We start from the raw sequence: 19,299 nt of genomic DNA on the forward strand, positions 1-19,299 counted from the left end.
GACCGGGGCACGAACCCACGTCCCCTGCATCGGCAGGCGGACTCTCAACCACTGCGCCACCAGGGAAGCCCTGCCCTATGCAATTTTGATGCTCCTTAGTTGGATTTAGCCTGAGGAGTTTCTGCTATTACTTTTGCACAGATGATACTCCCTCCCACTGCCTGGCTCTTGGAACAGTTTCTTTAAGGATCATTCGAGTCTCTTAGACTCACGTCGCTGAGCTTTGTGTTTTGTGGGATCCTTTCTTTGCATTTGAAGACGATTGCTTCCAAGGCATTTGAGGATTCTCTGGGGTTTTGTTGTTGTTTGTTTTTATTTCTTTTCTACTCAAATTATGCATGTCAAGGCATTTAGTTACTTTAGTAATGTGCCCAGTATAAGTTAATCAATATTATCATGAATAAACATATTTTCCCTTACTTGGCAAGCCTACAGATAAAAAAATTCTTTATTGAGGAATACTGAAAATGATTCCTATGCTTCCTTAAATAAATTTCTTCATTAGTATGATATAATGACTATGATTCTAATAAAGCCCTTGGATAATATTAATATATGGACAAAAGAAATGGGATTTTGCAGTCCTGAACTTTGGGCATCACTTTCCCTTTCATCTGAAAATCAGGTCCAGCCCTGAAGCTACAAAGGCTCAAAATTAAGAGCCTGTAGGAGACAGGAGAGATGGGTATGAGGCAGAAAGAGCAGGAAGCCATACAGAGATTCCTCTGAGAGCAGCCTTTATGGAACCAGTGCACACGTTGATCCTGCTGACTTTCCTGCTAGACTACAGTGGCATCACACGGAGAAAGCCCTTCCCATCTCAGCTGTCATCCCAACCTCTCTAGAGAATCTTTCTGATCAAGTGTTTGCTCCTATATCCAATCTAGACTGATCTATATAGGCTCCTGACCTACTGAGATGGCCACAAAATCAAGAAAACATGAATCTTACCAATGAAAAGGGCCTTAGGAATGATCTAGGCCCGTGGTTCCTAAACTTTTTTTTGCCTCTGATTTTCTTTTTACACTTTTAAAAGATCTTAAAGACCCTGAAAAGCTTTTGGTTATGTGGCTTCTATCTGTTGATATTTACTGGATTCGAATAGTCAAAACTGAGAGAAAACATCTGCTAATTCATCATGAACTAATTACATGTGAAAGCAAATAACATATTTTCAATAAAAATAACTCTGTTTTCCAAAACATTTTAATAGGAAAAGTGGCACAGTTTTATATTTATGCACATCTCTTTAATATCTGACTTTGTAGAATGTGGCTGGATTTTCATTTCTGTTTTCTACATCAATCTGTTGTGATACGTTATTTTGATCGACATGTGAAGAAAGTCCAGCCTCACACAGATATGTAGTTGTAAAGAGAAGAAGTATTTTCCTGACTACTTCAGGTAATTGTGGCTATTTTTTGATGCTACACCAAGACTCCACAAGTATAATTTCTGAAAGGTTGGCTGCAATGTGAAATCTGAAATCACATCAACGAACTTTTTGTGTTGTTACATCAGAAACCATTGGTCTATCTTATGCTCCTAAATGAATTTGGATTTTTTGTCCCGTGGATAATTTTTGATATTGAGCATTATGATCTTTATTTTTTTAAGAGAAAACCAAATGAAAGTTTCTACTTAGTGGCAACAAAAAGAAAGGTCAGTGCAGGAAAACTAGAGGTGGCATAAAAGAGCAAGGTGATAAAAGTGGTAATGGGGAATGATGGGAGAAATTTGCAGGAGAACTAAGGACATCTGAACTACTGTTAGAGGAAAGGAAAGAAATCAAGACTTCATATTTTTTGTTTTCTTTTCTTTGTTTTTGTGTGTGTGTTTTCGGTACGCGGGCCTCTCACCGCCGCGGCCTCTCGTGCCGCGGAGCACAGGCTCCAGACGCGCAGGCCCAGCGGCCATGGCTCACGGGCCCAGCCGTTCCGCGGCATGTGGGATCTTCCCGGACCGGGGTATGAACCTGCGCGCCCTGCATCGGCAGGCGGACCCCCAACCTCTGCGCCACCAGGGAAGCCCCCAAGACTTCATATTTTTTTTTAAAATTAGTATTTATGGAACATTGCCCAGGTGCTTAATAGAATTATCTTATTTAATCCATTTTCAATACTGTCTATGATGTAGGATGTATTATTCTTGTCTCACAGGGAAAAGGGAAAGTGCGTGAGGATGCAGAGCTGTGAAATGGTGGGACTAGACTGAAACCAGCTACATCGGACACAGCACAGTGCAATCTTTTAAGAAATATGAGTTTTAAAAATCCCAAAAATAATATATAAAATTTTTAACAAAGAAAAGTAAAAGATAAAACCTCTTGCTCTTTGCTCCCCACTCCTCCCCATTTCTACTGATGAGAGTAATAGTCAATACAAATACCATATTTTCACCAAACTGAAAGCCCCTGCTCTTAACTGTTCCACAAGCTTCTTTACCACAAGCAATGAAAGACACCAAAGTTGATTCGTAACCCATGTTGGTGATAGCAGAGCCACAAGGGCTGAGAAAATTCAAGGCACTAGTACTTTAGTGCTAATTATGTTTACAACATTACATGTAGATTTCAGGTTCTGGCTACTTCCTAGAACTTCTCAGAGTCATGGATTCCAAGGAATTTTCTGGATCGTTTTTCACTGTTGTGGGAGAGAGAAGAAAAGAGAATACAAAGGGCAAACAGCATAGAAAAGGAGATGAATGGTGAGTGCAAAGATGCAAGCACTCTGACAGTCCTCAGGTGGATAAACAGAAATGCCCAGGGAAAAGAGAGTGGCCAGGTGACCAGTTACAAAGGCGACCAATCCTCGCCTCCTAGTGAATTCTCCCGGAAGTTAGATGCTGGGCAGTGAGAAGTCAATTATGAACTTACCTGTTTTTTGCCCTTCCAGACATTACTAAAATGAATTTCTTGGTTATCATTTTAACTTACTTAAAAAGTATCAGCCAAAATACCTACCTATTATCTACTAAAATAGGATGTGTTCCATTTAGTTCTTTTTATAGAGGAGGGGGATGTCTTTCTTATTTATTTTTGACTTATGAAGCTTTTATTACCAGGGGAAAAGCTGTGCCTGTAAAAAAAAAAAATCTCCTCTGGAAAGTAACGGTCATTGTCAACTGTCTGCTGAAGGAGCCATCAGACTATTAAAATAAAGTTGTAACTTGAAGCTCAGTGCAAAAGACCATGCCCCCAATCAATTTTACATCCACAACCAAGAGAAACGCCTAAATGTTTCAAAATTACAGTGCCGAAAGCATTTCTTTTAAAATATTCATCTTAGGAAGAGCCTGTGAAAGGGGATTTTTGTTCTCTTTGATTGAGTCACTCTCACTAATAATAAAGCTTTGGTCCCTCAAAAAGCCCCCGAAGAGTATTTTTCAATTTACTCATTTGATTTGTTTATTCAGTACTTTTTACATTTCTTAAACTTTTTTTTCCTTCAACTTTTCTCTCACAGCAGTATAATCAAATTGAAATAACCCTAAGGACAAACTTACTTCTCTCTCTTTTTTTAATTCGCTGATTACCCCAGCCCCCAACTCCTATTTCTCCAACCCAAATCCCTAAAGGAAAATGATGAAGGGAAAAAATAAGGATGGTTTTGGGATGCCTTTCTACCACTTAGAGCTCATGATAGTCACAGTAGATCAAGAAAGGACTGGTTCAAGGTGCTTCAGGCCTCTCCCAACAGCAACCCTTGCCCAGAAGCTTGAGCAATTTGAACTGATTCATTGGGACTTACTAGAAACTGGCCCCTTTCTTCTTTTTTTCATAACATAATTCTTGACATTGGACTTTTTACAGAAACCATGGAGCAAAAAATTCTCGAGAAAGTATTTTTTCTTCTCTATAAATTATCAGATTATCAAGTGCAATAAAAAATGAGTTTGCAGAGAACAACATTCTGGGTATGTGAGTCAGTGAAAGCACCCCCTTATTTGGGATGGGAGCAGAGTAGGGGCAGAAAATCTGTGGGTTTGACCCTGAAGTGTCCTGAAAGAATATAGTAACAAAATATTTTTTATTTATGAAAATGTGCCCTAATATTTCCTTGTTTATTCAAATGCTTTTTCTTATCTGTATTCACCACAAATATAGTCTCTCTTTTTTTTTTCTTTTCTTTCTGTTTCTGTTTCTGCTCTGGTGGGGCACTTCTCTCTCACTGTTTTAATCCAGGCATTTCAAAACAGGACCTAGTCTTAAAGACCGGATTCCTGAAATGTCCCACCTGTTTCAAGTGTCCTCATTTGCCGAAGCCTCCCCTCCCTTTTCCTTTAGTTATCAGTCAGCCTTTAGGGGCGTTGCTCACTGCCTTAGAAGGGTTGCTTAAATATTATCACATTCGTAACTGACGGCAATCTTCCAAGGTGGCCACTGTTATTACCCCATTTTGTAGACAGGGAAACTGAGGCGGAGTGGGGTTGCACAGGGTCACTAGTCTGGGGGGTGGCAGAGCTTGGATTCCAGGCTTGGTTCTGCAGACCTTCAGGTTCACCTTAACAAGATACAACAATGCCTCCTTTTCTCGAAAAGGACCTCATTTCCTGGAAGCTTTGGAAAAGATCTTGACTCGGAGCTGGCTTCGAGCAGACGCCCCACCCCCAAGAAGCCTGGCTTCCAGTGCTTACAAAAGGCCTGAGTGCCTTTAACCACCGTGATGAGGTTTTCTGTAACTAGTTACTCCCAAGTTCTCCTTTAACCAGAGCGCCCTGCTGAAACCCCCTGCTGACTTCTGCCACTGAAGACTGGATCCCCACCGGGTATGAACAAAGGCCCAAGAAAATGGTGCCAGAAAGCAGTTCTCCGGAGCTTGGGTTCGGTTTAGTTCAACACAGGAAACCATGTTCCCTCACCTCACTCTCACCTCCTAAACTCCAGCTGTAATTTCTCTGTCTGGGCAAGAAAACTGCCTTTCAATTTCATAAAATAATGGACACACCCCAAATCAGGCAGTTGTTTAGGTAGTTCTAGCCTTCACACTTTTCTAAAGTTTCTAAAGTTTCTACAAAGAGAATGCTCCTTTAAAAAAGACCTGTGTTTAGAAAACCATGTGATGGGTTTCCCAAGTTATTACTTCCTGCGTAAACTGCAGGTAGTTACGTCAAAAAGTCTATATAAACAATATTTGAAAAAAAGAAACTCTCGACTGAAGTACAAATTGGCGCCTTGTATTGTGGTTTTATTCTGCTAGTTAGACCTGAGACCCATCCTTCACTTCCGGTATGTGGGCCTGTAAGGGGTTCTTGAACTACTTGCAATTGTTAGCACTGGTTTAGGCTGGAGAAATCGTAGTGTATGTGTGTGTGTGTGTGTGGGTGTGAAAGAAAAAAGTGCACATATATTACTTTGAAGAGTGTATACCTTTCAACGTGGCTCAGGCCCCAAAAGGTTCTTAGGGCCTAACAAGCCTCCAGTTCCTGGCTTCCAGTAACCCTTGCCTTGAGAAGATGAATCATAGAAAGAGAGTTACGCTTGAAGTTGCAGTGATCTACATGTGATCAACCCCCTCGGCCGACAATGACCTAATCCCCGTCCAGAGCCAAGAGGGCACCTTTAAATTAATTCCCAGACCAAACTCAGTCAAGGGCAACAAAGACCACATTCTGACGCCCCAGGGGCACTCGGTTTTCACAACGCGTTTTATTATTCATACAAAAATAAATTTATTTACATTTGCTAATTACTGCGGTAGTGCGGCCTGGCGCAGCGGCGCGTTCCCCCGGAGCAGGGTCACTAGGTACGGAACAGCCTCGACGGCCCGCCCCGCCGGAGGAAGAACGTGGACGCCGAGAGGCAGTGTTGGAGGCGGGGGCCACCCCAAGCGGGGAGGCCAGCTGGGAACAGTCAGGAGTGGGGGGGAGGGGAGCTGCAAGTAGGTGTGGGAGGAGGGAGCAGAGGGAGGCGCGGAAGGAGACCCGAGCCGGCTTCAGTGGGGAGAGCCGGATGGGAGGCTCAAGCCTAGAAGGGGAGGGGGGAGACGGAAGCCAGGTTACGGAGAGATGGGCGCCTGGGGGGAGTGAGAGGCGTGACCGCACCTGAAAGCCGAACCGCCAGGGCCACTCCTGGCAAACCCAGCTGAGTTGGTCTCAGAAAGCGCGCCTCCACCTCTCCCCGAGCGGAGACTGCATCGTGTGCCCGCCAGGAGGGCGCTGCCCCGTGGGATACAAACCTGGCCCAGGTGTGCCACACTCTCTTTGCAACTTAAAGACGCGCCCCAGGTAGGTCTCACGTGAAGACCTCCGTCTTTGAAGCCGATTGTCGAGAGCGCGCTCTAACAATTACCTAACCGCGAAAGGCCTGGGCTGCGCGGACTCGTGCCATCACCCACGTACATCTGGCTCAGCCTGGGAACGAACGCCCAGGTGGCTGCGCGCTGGGCTCAGACTGCAACGCCGGCGTTAGTCTACACTGCTAAAGCCCGAGGTTGGAGCTGGGTCCGCGTGTAAAGTGTCGTCGCCCAAACCCGCGGCAGCCTAGCCGTCCGCACCTGCGATGACGGCCGCGCCGCGGAACCCTGGGGCTCTGCACCCAACGCCCGCCACCTGTCGAGTTCACAGTCCCGGGGTGGAAGTCTAGGAGAATCCAATGGAACTGTCCTCCCATTCTTGGGAGTTCTCACGCTCTCTCCCTTCTCTCCCTGACTCCCAAACACACTCGCTTAACCAATAATCCCTTCAAGTGAGTTCGAGTTCGATCTAAGCAGTGGTTCCACATAATCTGTTGGCTGCGGAAACTTCCTTGGTGTCAGAGTCGGGTCGTCCCGAGACCACAAATGGCCATGTCTGTAAAATCAAAAAGAGCATCAGATACTGGAGGAGAAACGACCGTTTCAAACCGAAACCGCTCTCCAAACGGAACCCTGGAATATCCCCGGCTTTGAGTAGCTCAAATTTTATCAGTATTCTGGGAATCTGCGTGTCTTCTCTCTAAACTAAGACTTTAACTTTACTGTATTTTGATCACGTGAGACGGGAGGTGTCCGTCCATGCTGTCCTCACGATGATTCCGCGAAATTTGCATGAATTTGGAATTCTGTTGCTTAGTTCCCTTCCCCCAACACACACACACACACACACACACACACACACACACACACACACACACACACCAATCAGCCATTCGCTCCAAATAGGAACTGGGATATGATCTTTCTCAAGCCTGGAGAATTGGCAGGTCGGAAAGGGACTTTCCAGACAAATCCCGTTTGGGGAAACCTCTGCTGTTCTTCAAGAATTGAAAAACCCAAAGGCTTTCGAAAAGAGATCGGCCTTCCCTCCTTCCTTTCAGAAAGTAAGGCTTGTTGATTCAAACCTGTCTGACGCTTAGCTGGAAAAAGCTAGGAAGGGAGATTTGCCAATCAATCTACAACGGGACAGAGGACTCAGATGGAACTTAGATTTAGCCCGGAAGCAGGATATTAGACAATAGCTGTCACTGGGTGATGCAAACACAGAAGGGTGGATGGTTCTCCTCCAGGAAAATGGCTGGCCCCTCCGGTGATCTGGGAGAAACTAAACTGGCCTCCTCACCACCCATACCGGAAACCCCCTACCCCCGGTTTTCCCCAGCGGTCAGACTCTGCCCGGCACCCGGGAGCGCGCCGGGCATCTCTCGGCCGCCCGCCCCGGGCCTCGCGCGCCGGGCCCCTACCAGGTTCACCGGGTGCACGTAGCCGTTCTCGTAGCGGTCCTCCTGCAGCAGCTGCCGCAGGTGCGCGATGTAACTGGAAGCCAGCCGGAGCGTGTCCAGCTTGGAAAGCTTGGTGTCGGGGGGCACCCAGGGCAGGCTGGTCTTGAGCCTGGAGAAGGCTTTGCTCAGCACGCGCATCCGGGCGCGCTCGCGGGCGTTGGCCGCGTTCCTCTGCGACTGCTTGCACTCGGCCGCCGAGCCCTTGGGCGGGAGGGGCTTCTTGCCACCGCCGCCCCCCGCCACCCCGGGCCGTTTCCTCTTGCAGCCTCCGGCGCCGCCGGCCGCTCCCAGCGTACAGCGCTCCTCCTCGCCGTCGGGGTCTTCCTCCTCCGCGGACGAGTTGTCACTGGGTGAGATGTAGCTGCGCTCGGCGCCGCGGAGGGGCGGCCTCTTGGAGACGGGGACCGGGTACCCGCGCTGCAGCTCCCGCAGCTCCATCTCCTCGGGGTCGCTCCCCGAGCTGGTGGACATCGCCGTGTCCCCCACGCCCCCGCCTTCCGCCCCCAGGCCAGTCTCGCGGCCTCCGCCTTCCGCTCCCTCGCGGAGGCGGGGGCCAGGCTGAACTCCGGTGAGGACCAGAGATCCGGGTCGGGAAGCGCGGAGCCCAGAGAACGAGCCCCGCCGCTGACCCGGGAGAGCGTGGCCGAGAAGTCGTCGCCCGGGCCCAGGCTCGGCGCGCACCACGGCGCGCAGCGCCTTTTGACAGGACTATTTATCTGTACTCCTCGGAAGAAACCACCCAGGGCAAAGAAGAGGGGGTTGGAAAGGGGGGCAAGAGGTGGGGCGGGGGCGTGGAAGGGGTGGGGACCATTTTCAGAGTGCAGAGGATCTGCTGGTGGAGGCGGGGAAGGGACGTCTCTGTTGAGCCGGGATTTGGGCCCCTGTCCCCGACGGACCCATCAAGTGCGAGATGACTGTGCGCAGGGTGAGTGAAGGAGGGGACCTTGTTCGTACCCATGTACCCAACCCATTTCCACCCCGCGACTGATCTTAGCGATGGCGAAGGTTTCCAGACACGTGGAAACCCCAGGATCGCGACCTCTGCTTCTTTCCCGAGTCTTTTCAGCAGAACAGTATTTTCCAAGTTCATCACTCATAACGTCTGACTGCCTATTCAAGCCTGGCCCGACAAAAGAGTAAAAGCAAAACAAGCAGGCAACACCAAACAGTCCGCGAGTTACCTCTCATCTCTCTCCCCTCCTTTCCTTTAACTTCGCTGTATGATTTCCAGAGCGCTTTCATCTACATTGGTTCCTTTCATTTTCAGACATCTGTGACTTAAATGTTATTATCTCCACTTTGCAGAACTTGAAGCTAAGCCGCAGAGATATTAAATAAAGGACCCCAAATCAACAGGCTGGTAAGTAGAATATGGACTCAAAATCCGTGAGTAGAATCCCTGGCCCCTCGGTATTCCAGTCGCTACACGCCTCCCCGCCGCACAGCACAGATGCTTATATTTGCTATTTTTTGCTGTCTTGAGAGTTCCATGTGTTAATTTTGTTTTTAACACCACCGTGCGTAAGATAGAGGATCCTGCCCAGCGGTTGAGTTATAGTCTAGGGACTCGATGACTATTTTAGATGGTATGTTGAAGAGCGCGCTCCTGGATGCAGGATGTAAGTCAACACAATCGTCCAAAGTAAAATACAAAAACAAAAAACCCCCGACAAAACGGCACCTAGAAGTATGCCCCTCAAAGGAGACAAACCATAACTGCGGTCTTATCGTTTTCTCACTCGAAGGGCCTTTGCAATACGTGGTCTGGGGATGTGTACTTCATTTTGGAAGTGGACACCAATGGCCAGCTATTGAATGCGTGCTGTGTGCCAGGCACTGCATTAGGCGCCCTGTGCCTGCCCACTGAGTAATTGAAACAAACACACAAAACTAAAACAACAACAAAATAATTCAAACCCTATGAGGTTGGGTTGGCGTTAGTTACTCCGTTCTGAGGAAACTGAATCTTCACACCCGAATTAGGTGTTTACTGTCCTTTCCCTACAAGCCCACAGCTTCCCAAGCTGAGCGAAGCTTAAGGAGAGACTGATGGGCAGTTAGCTGGGGACGGAGCGGGCAGAAGCCGCGGCTCCTCCAGCAGAACAAATGCGCCCGGCTCCATGCCTGAAGGGCCGCAACAGGTGGCTGGCCCGGGCTGACTTCATCACTCAGGCATCATCGTTCCACCTTCGTCTCCCAGGCCAGGCCTCCCCCGTGGGGGTGTTTCGCCAAACCCTTCCCGCTCGCCGCCGTTTGCAGAGGTTTTCTCCCGGTATATTTTGTCATTTGGTTGGGAGGCGGGGGTGGAGAGTAGGGGGAGGGGCTCCTTTGGGATCAGTTGAATAAAAAGATCGCTCGCTCTCAGTTCTCTCTGGTCTGGGAAAACGCAGGGTATACTTGACAGAGCGTAGACATCGTTCCTGAAACGCTTGAACTTGAACTTGACTCTAGGTGCGCCAGGTGAAGGAGAAAAGCAAAAAAAAAAAAAAAAAAAAAAAAAAAAAAGAGAGAGAGAGAGAGAAGGGGGAGCAAATAAATATAAAGAGGAGATCTCAGGCAGCTTTTTGCATCGCCTATTGATGACTTGAAGCTATCAGCATAAATACAGAGTCTCACACATTAGAGGCAGGCATATAGGTTTTAAAAATCGAGATTGTTTATACAGGTGCAGAACAAAGTCTTTTCTTTAGAAAAGATTAATGGCAGGGAGAGCGCTAGATTTTCTCTAAACAGTCGCAAAAACTGTACCCAGCCTCAACGCGAAGTGGGTCATGGCCAGTTTCTTTTCCTTGAAGGAATTGCCTGACCCCAAGGATTCTTTTTTTTTTTTATATATAGCTCTTTCCTTTTTCCTTCTTTTTTCTTTTCCCTTCCTCCCCCCCTTCCTTCCTTCCTTCCTCCCTCCCTCCCCTCTCTTCTTCCCTTTCTCCCTCTGATCTCTTTCAAGAAAGACAGCTATTTTCGCTATTTTCTTTTATCTTGTTTTCATTTCCCCTTTCACTCCATTTCTTTCTAGTTACATTTTTATTCTTTCACTCTTTTTTTCAAGTTGCAGACTCCTAATGAAGATTAAGAAATGTATCTTCATCTACATTTCATGTTAGTATATAACTACAGTTTGCTTTAACAGGTTTGTAATGACATCTGACATTCGTCACCTCTTTAGACTTTCAAAATGCTTTTACTTTTCCTTCTCTCTCAGTGATTACAAAAACCCCGTGAGCTGAACAGTGCAAGTATAACTATCTCTTTTGAAAAACCTGTCGTTTTAATTGTTTTGGCAACTTCCCAAGTGAATATTGCAAACGAACATTGCAAATGAATAATGAAATCTTTACTTTTGTATTTTTTCTCAAAGTTTTATAAAATAAACTCGTATTTTTGAAAAGTTCTATATTTACAGAAAAGTCATAAAGATAGTACAGAGAGTTCTCATATATTTCACACCCAGTTTCCCCTATAATTAATATCTTACATTAGTAAGGTATATTTGTCACAATTAATGAACCAATATTGCTACATTATGATTAATGACATTCCACACTTTACTCCTATTTCCTTTTTTACCTGATGCCCTTTTTCTGTTCCAGGATCCCATTGTAATAATCAACCTTGATAGTCTGTAATTGATGATTTGACATCTTGAAGTCATGCCAAAACTGTTGACGTCCCTACCACCCCTGTGGTTTTACAGCACACAGAAATCATATTACTAACCTTCCAACTACTAAATAAAGAAGTGGTGGGGAGTTGTCTGGTGGGGATGTCCCCTACTTAGCAGGAAGCAAATACAGATGTTGGAGTTTGTGTTGGAAGGTTAGTACTTTTGTATTTTAAAAAAGCACGTTGAAAGCAATTCCTATCTGACCATGCTTTACAACCTTTTATATTTGTAACACAAATATACAGTTGTCTATGGTATATATTGATGATTTTGAAATTCTTTAAGATGTTCTCTTTAAGTATGCAGTGGGAGGTGGGGTTAAAGTTACAGTCTCAAACATTAATACATTTAATAATAATTAATAAATTAATAATCCTGGCTCTCCTGCTTATTAGCTGTATGACCTTTGGCAATTTACTTTTTCTGAGGCTTAGATTACTGATCAGTATAATATGAAATATCTAACTTGTTGTGAGGAAGGGGGAGTATCTGAGCAATTGCCCAGGCCACAGCCTGATGCACTGGAGAAAATCAATAAATCCTAGTTATTTTTATTACTATGAACTGCCTTGCCCAACATCACACACCTAATAAAGTGTCAGGGCCCAGAACTGACCCAGGTTTTGTACACCACGGCTTGATGTGGATTTCAGACAGCACAAGATGTTTCTTTGCTTTAACTGCAGGCTTCTAGGGTGTGAAGTGCATGGTCCCCTTGCCGGACAATTTCCACAGGCCTCATAAGAGACATCACGGAGGGAAAATGGATGGGACTGCATCAGAAACTTTCTTTCTCCAAGTTTTCTCACCATAAAGTCACAGCACTTCTCCAAGCCTCACTTCCCCTATTTGAAAACTGGGATAAAACTTCTAAATCAGTAACTGAAAAGGATTAAATGAGATTGTGGAGAAGCAGCACACTAAGTGTAACAGAGAAAAGGTGCTTAATTTGCTAAAATAAAAAAAAATGTAGACTTTGGTTTTTAAAAAGGGAGAATGAGGTGGATTATAATTACAGACCATAGAAAAGAAGGCCATTTAATGCCACCTTCCCCTTCCTCCGAAGTAAATACTGGGTAAGGAAGTGTAAAGTTGGTCAGGTCAAGTGGGTTTAGAGTTTGTTTGCGGGTGGGAGGTGGATACCAAGTCAAAGCATGTGGTAAGTAGGTGCTTAAGAAATGTTTGTTGTTGGAATGCATTTCCCATATGTCTTTCCTGGTGGTGTCTCCCCAGAGCCTCCTGATGTTCTGGCTTTGTCCAGTTGGCTGAAGAAATTGCCCACACCTTTGACCTAGAAAAACAAAGAGTCTAGACCAGCACTGTCCAATATGGATGTCACCAGCCACATGAGGTGATTGAGCACTTGGAATGTGGCTAGTCATGTACAGTATTGTAAAATACACACCGGATATTGAAGACAATATGAAGAAAAGAATGTAAAATATCTCACTAATTTTTTTTAAAATATATGTCAAACGATGATGATAGTTTTGATATACTGGGTTAAAGGAAGTATATTTTACCATTAAAAATAAATTATAAATTTTTACCGTTAAAAATTTTAAAAATGACCGTTGCTTTGTATTTTTACTATGTGGCTACTAGAAATTGGGAATTACAGATGTGGCTCGCATTATATTTCTATTGTATAATTCAGGGATTAACGAGGCAATTGTGCACTGAGTGTCTAGTGTTTGCTGTGGCAGGTGTTGGTGAGCCAGTCTCCCGCCCACTCGGAAGGCACATTCTCGTGGGAAAAAGCACCATAATGCGGGAAGCACACATTACAGCACGTCTGCTCTCACTAATCCCTGTCATCTCGGCTGTATCTCTCCACGTGTACCCGACCCCGTCTAATCCCTCCAACCGTAGAACACGCTGAGAAACGCTTCCAGTTGGTTTGGATTTCCGCAGCTCGTTGCACTGGGAAAATTTACAATGAGGCGTCCATTCCCCAGGCAGGATGGCCACCCCGCGGACACCGACCAGGGCTCCAGTGCTCAGAGCAACCCTGGGTACCGAGTACTACGCCCAGGCCCGGAAGCTGCAAGTTCCGGGTTAAGCGGTGCGCACGTCACGTGGTATACGGCTCACGTGATACGCCGTCTCACGGGGACGGGGAGGGGTCACGTGGGGGGCGTAGGTTTAGGCCCGCCACGTTTCTTTGTCTCGCGAAGCCGGAGCTGGCTTGTGTTCCGGGGTTGTCCCCAGGCTGCCTGACCTGGAAGGAAAGGAACTCCTGGCTCCTGTCTTCCCGCCATCCACGTGGTCAGGTATCTGAGGGAACAGTGAAGCTCGCGGGAGGAGGTCTCTGTCACCCAGGACACAGGCGGCCCTCCCCCGCTCGTTTATCTAAGATTTGCGACCAGATTTTTGCCTCCTTGGAGCCCCGTGAGGCCTTAGCGTTTAGACAGGCCAGGGCCTGGACACATCAGGTGTGCAGAGGCTGAAGGTAGAAAGGCCCGAGTTAAGAATGAAAAAGGAGCACACAACATTGTTAATCAACTATACTCTAATATAAAATTAATTTTTTTTTTTTTTTTTTTTGCGGTACGCGGGCCTCTCACTGTTGTGGCCTCTCCCGCCGTGGAGCACAGGCTCCGGACACGCAGGCCCAGCGGCCATGGCTCACGGGCCCAGCCGCTCCGCGGCATGTGGGATCTTCCAGGACCGGGGCACGAACCAGTGTCCCCTGCATCGGCAGGCGGACTCTCAACCACTGCGCCACCAGGGAAGCCCTAAAATTAGAATTTTTAAAAAATGAAGAAGGAGAGAGGAAAGGTGATAAGACTCAGAGACCTCATTTTCTCTGCCATTTAGGACAGAAGGAAAAAAATCATCATTGATCGTCTCGTCAACTAAAACGCAGGTGACTTTGAAAAAGATTTTTGTTTTTTTAAAGCAATTTGTGTGGGAGCCAATGCCAAGGCGTAACTGTTCTGCAAACCCCAGATAAGGAATAGAAAGCTGCGGGGCTTCTGCAAATGACTTTGAATGCTCCATTAACAGAGATAAGTAGCTCCACCCTCAAGAAGAAAAGCCCCGTGGCACAGCTTCCAGAGGCTTGTCTGCAGAATCCCTGGACTTCACTCGTTTGGAGGATCCTGAAGGGCGAGCTGGGCTGGGCTGTGGCTCATGGGTCTGATAGCAATCTTATTTTTAAAAATCCCTCGAGACAGCCTTTCATTCTTAGGCAAAAGCTAAGAAACTCTGTCTTAGAAGTTTTTTCTTTTACTGTTGATTTTTATCGGCAGTACTTTGGAAGTGTGAAAATACGCCATTACCAAAACAGCCCTTGAAATGTAGCACACAGCTCTGGTTTCCAGTATGTGGTCCCAAGCCTTGGATTTAATTGTGGAGTTAACCTGGGAGAGAATGACATTCTGCCATGTGGCACGTACTGGAAAAAAGCCCCTCTGCTGTGGACATTAGGAGATCTCTGCCTATCAGCTCCGTGGCCTTGGGCCACTTGCTGGCCTTCTTGGAGCTGTTTCTCTGTTTGTAGCCCACCTCTCCAGTGGTGACGAGGGTCAACAAGATTGCCCGGCAGCGCGCAGGCTCTCCTGGAAAGTATAGAACATGGTACAAGGTCAGTTATTACATTATTGTCCTCATTCTCTCTCCTAGGGGCTCATTCTTCTCCTACCCCCTCACCCAGTAGTCGGACCTGCGCAGTGTCACTCTCGTTTTAGTAGCCCTCCACCCTCTACCCCTTTCCCTGCAGTGCCTCATCCCCTATAGAACATCAAGTGAAAACAAAATGCCGCCTGGCGCCAGAAGGAAGTTCTCTTGTAATAGATACTTTGTGGTGTCAGAGAGAAGGGATTCTGTGCACTTTGTCAACCGGTCCCTTAAAATCTTCTGTAAAAGCGGGCCTGGCTTATTTACATACAAGTTTTGCTTCCCTAGCCCCAAGCCCTTTTAAGCTCCAATTCTGAAGTGAGCTCTCATAACATCAGAGAACAGGGAGGTGTTGGGGGCAATGTGCGCACTTTTTCTTGATTTTTTTTTTCCTTTGGATTATTTGTGCTGCTTTGCCCAATTAGCAAGGATAATGAGGCAATTAGCTTGCAGAGGAGGCTGCTACGTTTTCGCTGTAGGTTTCGGTCTCCAAGAGAACTCCTTGAGGATGTTGGAAACAGAATTGCATAAGATATCCTCATGCCGGTTTCATCACCCTGCCACTACTCCTTAGATTGCCACATTCAGGCAACTTCCTTTCGGCAAGACAGTCGAGGAATTAAAATAAACAATAAGAAAACGAAAAGACTAAACGGTCAACTCAATAAAGGCGGAGACTGTGCCTTGTTCAGCTGGGTATTCCCAGATGCCTAGCACTACCTGTGAAAGGTACTACCTAAATATTCGGTGACGAAAATCATTTGCAAACACGTGAGCACAATCTAGTATTCACCCATAATTAACGGGAGACACACACTGAAACCATTATTTGCCCTTCATTTAACCAACTCAGTCCAATGTGCTCTACCCCACTATCAGCCCTTACAGAGATCCAGTTCCATTTCTCATTAACTGAATGGATGATATATAGCTATGATCTATATCATAATGTAAGAGATGTCTATGTACTTACACTATACTTGCCACAACTCCAGAGTTCATCCTAAATAACTGAAGAATTACGTGTAATGTAAATATCCCAGCAATAAGAGTTCTTATAAAAATGAAACCTGGCTTTAAAAACTGTAACTGCTCTTCCTGATTGGAAGAAAATCAGAACTTTGATACAATTTCAGGGGATCACAGATCTACAGAGCCTCCGATTAAACCTTTATCATAGAGTAAGGGGAGAATGGAGCCCTAAAAGGCCCACCCATTTAATGGGTGAGTAGAGAGGGGGGATTCAGAGAAAGAAAGACAGTCATCAGAGAGGTGAGACGAAACCAAGAGTGGTGTTTTTGAGAGCAAGGGAGGGGTTTCCGGAAATAATGGGTGGGGACTTCCAGTTGAAGTGGTATGGTAAGGTCACATTTTGACGCTTCTCTTGTACTCTAAACACATGGCAATAAGAGTTAAAGTGTAACAGTAGGAAACTAAAAAGACATAACCATGTTCAGAAGCAACAAAAATACCTCTGTGGACTAGGAGTAGAACAGAAACCGAAGGTTGAGTGGGGTCGAAGCTCCTGGCAAATCCCTGGGGGATCCTCCAGGCAGGAGAGTCCAGGAGTTGAGTTCCTTTGCAGAAAGGGGGGACATAACTGGCCCATGCGAGGAGGGAGACTGGCCTGAGTCACTGCCTAAATTAGGATTCTGGAGCAGGGCTACACCTTAGTGAATGCAGCCACTGGGGAAACAAAAGAAAGCAAGCCCAGTCAGCGTATTGGCTCTGTGACCGGATCACTTTCAATTGTTTTTTCTCTTAATTGTGGGTCACCGTTTCCCACTTCTTTGCATGCCTGGTGACTTTTGTTTGGAGGCCAGACATCGTGAATTTTGCCTGTTGGGTGCTGGATATCTGTGTTTCCTCATAAATATTATCGATCTTTGTTCTGGGATGAAGTTAAGTTACTTGGAAATAGTGTAATCCTTTCCAGTCTTGCTTTTAAGATCAGTAGAAGGAATCAGCCGTGCTCCTTCTGAGGCTAATTTTTCCCTCTACTGAGGCAAGACTCTTCTGAGCACTCAGCCTAAAGCCCTGTGAATCATGAGATTTTCCAGTCTGGCTGGAGCAGGTATTATTCCTGGCCCTGTGTGAGTACCTGACTCACACCTGACTTTAATCTTTTTTGGTGGGAATTCCTTCAGCCTCAGGTAGTTTCCTCTATGCTTGTGCTGATCAGCTGAAAACTCCGGACGGATCCTCTGCAGATCTCTGGAGTTCTCTCTCTGTGCAGCTCCCTTCTCTCTGGTCCTCTGTTCTGTGAATTCTAGCTGCCTCGTTCTCTCTGCTCTCTCAGCTCTGTCGTCTCCACTCAGGGGGCCTGCCTGGATTCTCCCTTTCTGCTCCTCAGCCTGGAAACTTCTTCGGTGGCAACAGCTGGGGCAGCTGTAGCAATGACAGGGCTTTTCTTGTTTGTTTCCCATCTCTTAGGGTCCACTGCCTTTTACTGCCTCATGCCCCGTGTTAGGAGAACCATTGTTTCGTACATACATTTTGCCTGTTGTGTGGTTGTTTGAGGCAGAGAGGTGAGTCTTATCTCTGGAAGTCAATTTCGGCCACAAGTGGAAGTCTTTGGAATTACACCTTAGTAGGAAACTAGTTTTTTTTTGTTTTGTTTTTAAGGGTTAGAGTTGCTTAAGGATGCTTATATTTTGAGGAAGAAATTAAAGATATTAAAAATGTGAGAAACAGAAGGGAATAGTGATGGGCCAAGTTCCCACGGGAGGTGGAAGGAGATGGGGGGGTAGCTTTGACGAGCAAAAGATACACCCCTTTGACTGAAATGAGTCAAAAATCAATAATGTAGGATGCCACCGTAGATCAGGAGAGGTTTCTTATGGGAAGAGGTTAGCCCCTGATGGGCTTTGTTTGCTCAGTGGAGTATACCTCAAGGTTATCAGTGTAGGATAGGTGAATAGGCATGAGGTATCCAGGTTAACAGAAGTGGGAAATGTGAGGAGCAGCCATTTTGGGGAATGGAAGAAAGGACCGGGTAGGTAAGGAAAAGTCTTTCAAAGCAGTGTTAAGGGCCCTGATAACTTTGACACATTAACAAATGTGAAGTTTTCTAGCACAGTGGTTGATATGTAATGGTTATTAGTTAGAAATAGTTGAATCTTGATGATAAGATTCCCTGTTTACATCTCTGGTAACAAGAACTTGCAAGGATAAGCCACTAATGGGTTCATCAGGTTTTGACGAGGTCGAGTGGCAGTTTAGGAAAATGGAGTTTAGGGGAGATACTCTTAGAGATTTAGATGAGGCTTCAGTAGTTGGAGACCCATGGTATGAAGGAGGAAGCAAAAATGAAGGCATATTTTTTTTTTCTTTTGGGGTTAGTGGAAAGGATTTGCAGACACAGTACCACTGTGTTGTGTAAGTTTTGACATAGACATTGACATAGAATACAATGTGGAAGAATACAAAGTGGAAGAATCCATATATTTAATTATTATTTATATATTATTTATTTTTATTATTTCTTATATTTTTCAGTTGTGCCTTGACCTTACATCCAAAATACATAAATGCATGCATACATGCATACAGACACACGAACTATACTTCAAAATTTAGGCTACCTGGAGATACTAGCAGATTTCTTTCAATATATCCCACAGCAATTTAGAACACAGCAAATATTGGGTATTTTAAATCAATGCTAGGCCCCCTGATTTCTTAATATTAGCCATAGGGCACTCACTGGCATGCGATATACAGTTTAATGGGGAAAAAAGGTAGAGTAGGTCAGGTTAGTCCCCAACTGCCCTTATCTTCTCACTCTTCACACTAAACTTCGATATTTACCCACATTTTACAATAAAGGTACCAAAGTTAAGAGAGGTGAAGTCCCTTGCTGAGAGATAGTTGAAGGGGGAACACAGATTTCCAGACTAGGCGTCTAGCACTCTGGTTACCATATCATGCCCATGATGGTTAACTTTGTGTGTTGGTTTGGTATAGGCCACAGTTCCCAGATATTTGGTCAGACGTTGTTCTAGATGTTTTTGTGGAGGTATTTCTTTTCTTTTCTCTCTCTCTCTCTTTTTTTTTTTTTTGGATCAGATTCACATTTAAAACAGTAGACTTAGAGTGAAACAGATTATCCTCCTTAATGTGAGTAGGCCTTATCTGATCAGTTGACTGTCTTAATAGAAAAAGACTGACCTCCCTAGAAGAAAAAGAGGAGATTCTGCCAGGAGACCACCTTCAGACTTGAACTCCATCTCTTTCTTCTGTGTCCAGCCTGCTGGCCTACCCTTCAGATAATGTTTTTAAACAAAGACTGTTAAATCCTAGAGAATTTGTAATCAGG

At 45.6% G+C, this 19,299-nt stretch overlaps 1 protein-coding gene and 1 long non-coding RNA gene across 3 annotated transcripts; one reads left to right on the forward strand and one right to left on the reverse strand.

The window, feature by feature from the left end:
* Positions 1-5,634: 5,634 nt before the first annotated feature.
* On the reverse strand, positions 5,635-8,360 carry MSC (musculin). Its single transcript, XM_060035177.1, has 2 exons — positions 7,658-8,360; positions 5,635-6,789 (listed from the first exon to the last, which is right to left on the reverse strand). The coding sequence occupies exons 1-2, from the start codon at positions 8,165-8,167 to the stop codon at positions 6,703-6,705; spliced, it is 597 nt and encodes a 198-aa protein (XP_059891160.1). The 5' UTR covers positions 8,168-8,360; the 3' UTR covers positions 5,635-6,702.
* Positions 8,361-8,514: 154 nt separating this feature from the next.
* LOC132440203 (uncharacterized) lies at positions 8,515-12,911 on the forward strand. 2 transcript variants are annotated; one of them, XR_009522537.1, is made up of 5 exons: positions 8,515-8,621; positions 9,002-9,056; positions 11,287-11,512; positions 12,047-12,300; positions 12,594-12,911. It is a non-coding gene; the product is annotated as an uncharacterized lncRNA (long non-coding RNA). The 2 variants fall into 2 exon arrangements; XR_009522538.1 differs by lacking the exon at positions 12,047-12,300.
* The last annotated feature ends 6,388 nt before the right edge of the window (positions 12,912-19,299 follow it).

The sequence above is a fragment of the Delphinus delphis genome, chromosome 17 (assembly GCF_949987515.2).
Source record: "Delphinus delphis chromosome 17, mDelDel1.2, whole genome shotgun sequence".
In the NCBI taxonomy this organism is placed as follows: Eukaryota; Metazoa; Chordata; class Mammalia; order Artiodactyla; family Delphinidae; genus Delphinus; species Delphinus delphis.

Coding starts and splice junctions, on each gene's coding strand:
- MSC (XM_060035177.1), bottom strand. CDS start 8,167: ATGTCCACCAGCTCGGGGAGCGACCCCGAGGAGATGGAGCTGCGGGAG. Junction 6,790..7,657: donor ACGTGCACCCGGTGAACCTG/GTAGGGGCCCGG, acceptor TTGATTTTACAG/ACATGGCCATTTGTGGTCTC.